The sequence below is a fragment of the Microtus ochrogaster genome, chromosome 17, assembly GCF_000317375.1.
Source record: "Microtus ochrogaster isolate Prairie Vole_2 chromosome 17, MicOch1.0, whole genome shotgun sequence".
In the NCBI taxonomy this organism is placed as follows: domain Eukaryota; kingdom Metazoa; phylum Chordata; class Mammalia; order Rodentia; family Cricetidae; genus Microtus; species Microtus ochrogaster.
The window spans coordinates 3,705,473-3,706,913 of NC_022019.1; the positions used below are offsets into that span (position 1 = coordinate 3,705,473).

At 41.2% G+C, this 1,441-nt stretch overlaps 1 protein-coding gene across 1 annotated transcript in view; it reads right to left on the reverse strand.

Annotated features, from left to right (window-relative positions):
• Positions 1-1,441, reverse strand: part of Psmc6 (proteasome 26S subunit, ATPase 6) — a 25,330-nt gene that overhangs the window by 14,953 nt on the left and 8,936 nt on the right. Inside the window, exon 7 of the mRNA XM_013349202.1 lies at positions 730-817. Coding sequence (XP_013204656.1) covers positions 730-817 — 88 coding nt within the window. The remainder of the gene's footprint in view (positions 1-729; positions 818-1,441) is intronic.

Here is a 1,441-nt window from a genome sequence, read left to right on the forward strand (position 1 = left end):
AAAAAAAAAAAAAAAAAAATTCTAATTTGACTTGAGATCTCAAATTTTATGACTCAACAGTTTGTACCACTCATTTCAATCATTCCAGAAAACTGTAGGCTAAATAATCAATATCTAATCACCATTAAGCAGCAAGCAGTCTGAGTCACCACAGCCTGCAAACTGTCCTTTCAGGTAAAGCCTCTCACTTAGATGGCATTCAAATAATTAATGGAATGCTTTTTCTAAACACACTGTACTTCTCAGCATGCAACTGTCCAGACATACTTTGTTTTCCCACCTGAAAATGTAACAGAGTAACTCCTGCCCTCTAGCAGCACCCTGCAGAGTGAGAGCGCCATCTCCGCTGACACCGCAGGTGTGTGGTGCTCCAGCACAGGGACGACCATAACTGCTGCATGCCAGGGCTGAGCAACTTTACCTACAAGGCCTTTGGACCATCAGGAGATGGAGCACCAGGAAACAGCCAAATAATGTATTAGTCTGATGACAGTAGTTCTGATTCTGAAGGCTCTATCAGAGAGTCTCTGTAAGCTGCTTGTCTCGGGAACGTTCATACCCATGAACTGCAGTTTAAGGACTATAGTCTATAGAATTACATGGCCTGTGACAAGGCACAGAGGGACTCCACATGACTGGCTGGGATTGCCTACATTAAATTCCTATCTTACTACTTTTTCATTCCTTCATCCACTCCTTTATTGAAGAGGCAGAGATAATGATACCAACCTGGTGGTCCATATAGCAAACAGCCTTTTGGAGGTATTATTCCTACACGCTGAAATAATTCTGGGTTTGTAAGAGGTAATTCTATTACCTGAAAAAGAAGTTGCATATTTCTTAAACAGTAAAAATTTTAATATATTTTAAAATATTTAAAGTCTAATACCATGCTTATTAACCTACAAGATGATTTAAATAGTTTTGGGTTTATTTAAGATAGAGATGTCTTAAAACTAAAAACTTAAAAAAAGTTTTGATTATGCACAGGTATATACTTTGTAAAAATTTATTAGAAATGCATATCTAAAACCTGTGCATTTATCAGGTTCACATTTCACCTCAGTAAAAACTGCACTATAAAGAAATCAGAGAAGCTGGGCCTGGTGGCACACGCCTGAAGGACAATGTAGGAGGACCGCAAGGTCAAGTCCAGAGTGAGTACCATACCAAGACCCTGTCTAAGAAGACAAGGTGAGAAAAAACTAGCAACTAGCGTGCAGCTCAGTGGTGGAACGCCTGCCTGCCATATGGGCGGTACTAAGGTGAATAGCTGATATTAAAAAAATAATAGCCAGGAAATAGCCGGGCGGTGGTGGCGCACGCCTGTAATCCCAGCACTTGGGAGGCAGAGACAGGTGGATCTCTGTGAGTTCAAGGCCAGCCTAGTCTACCAAGGGAGTTCCAGGACAGGCTCCAAAGCTACAGAGAAACCCTGTCT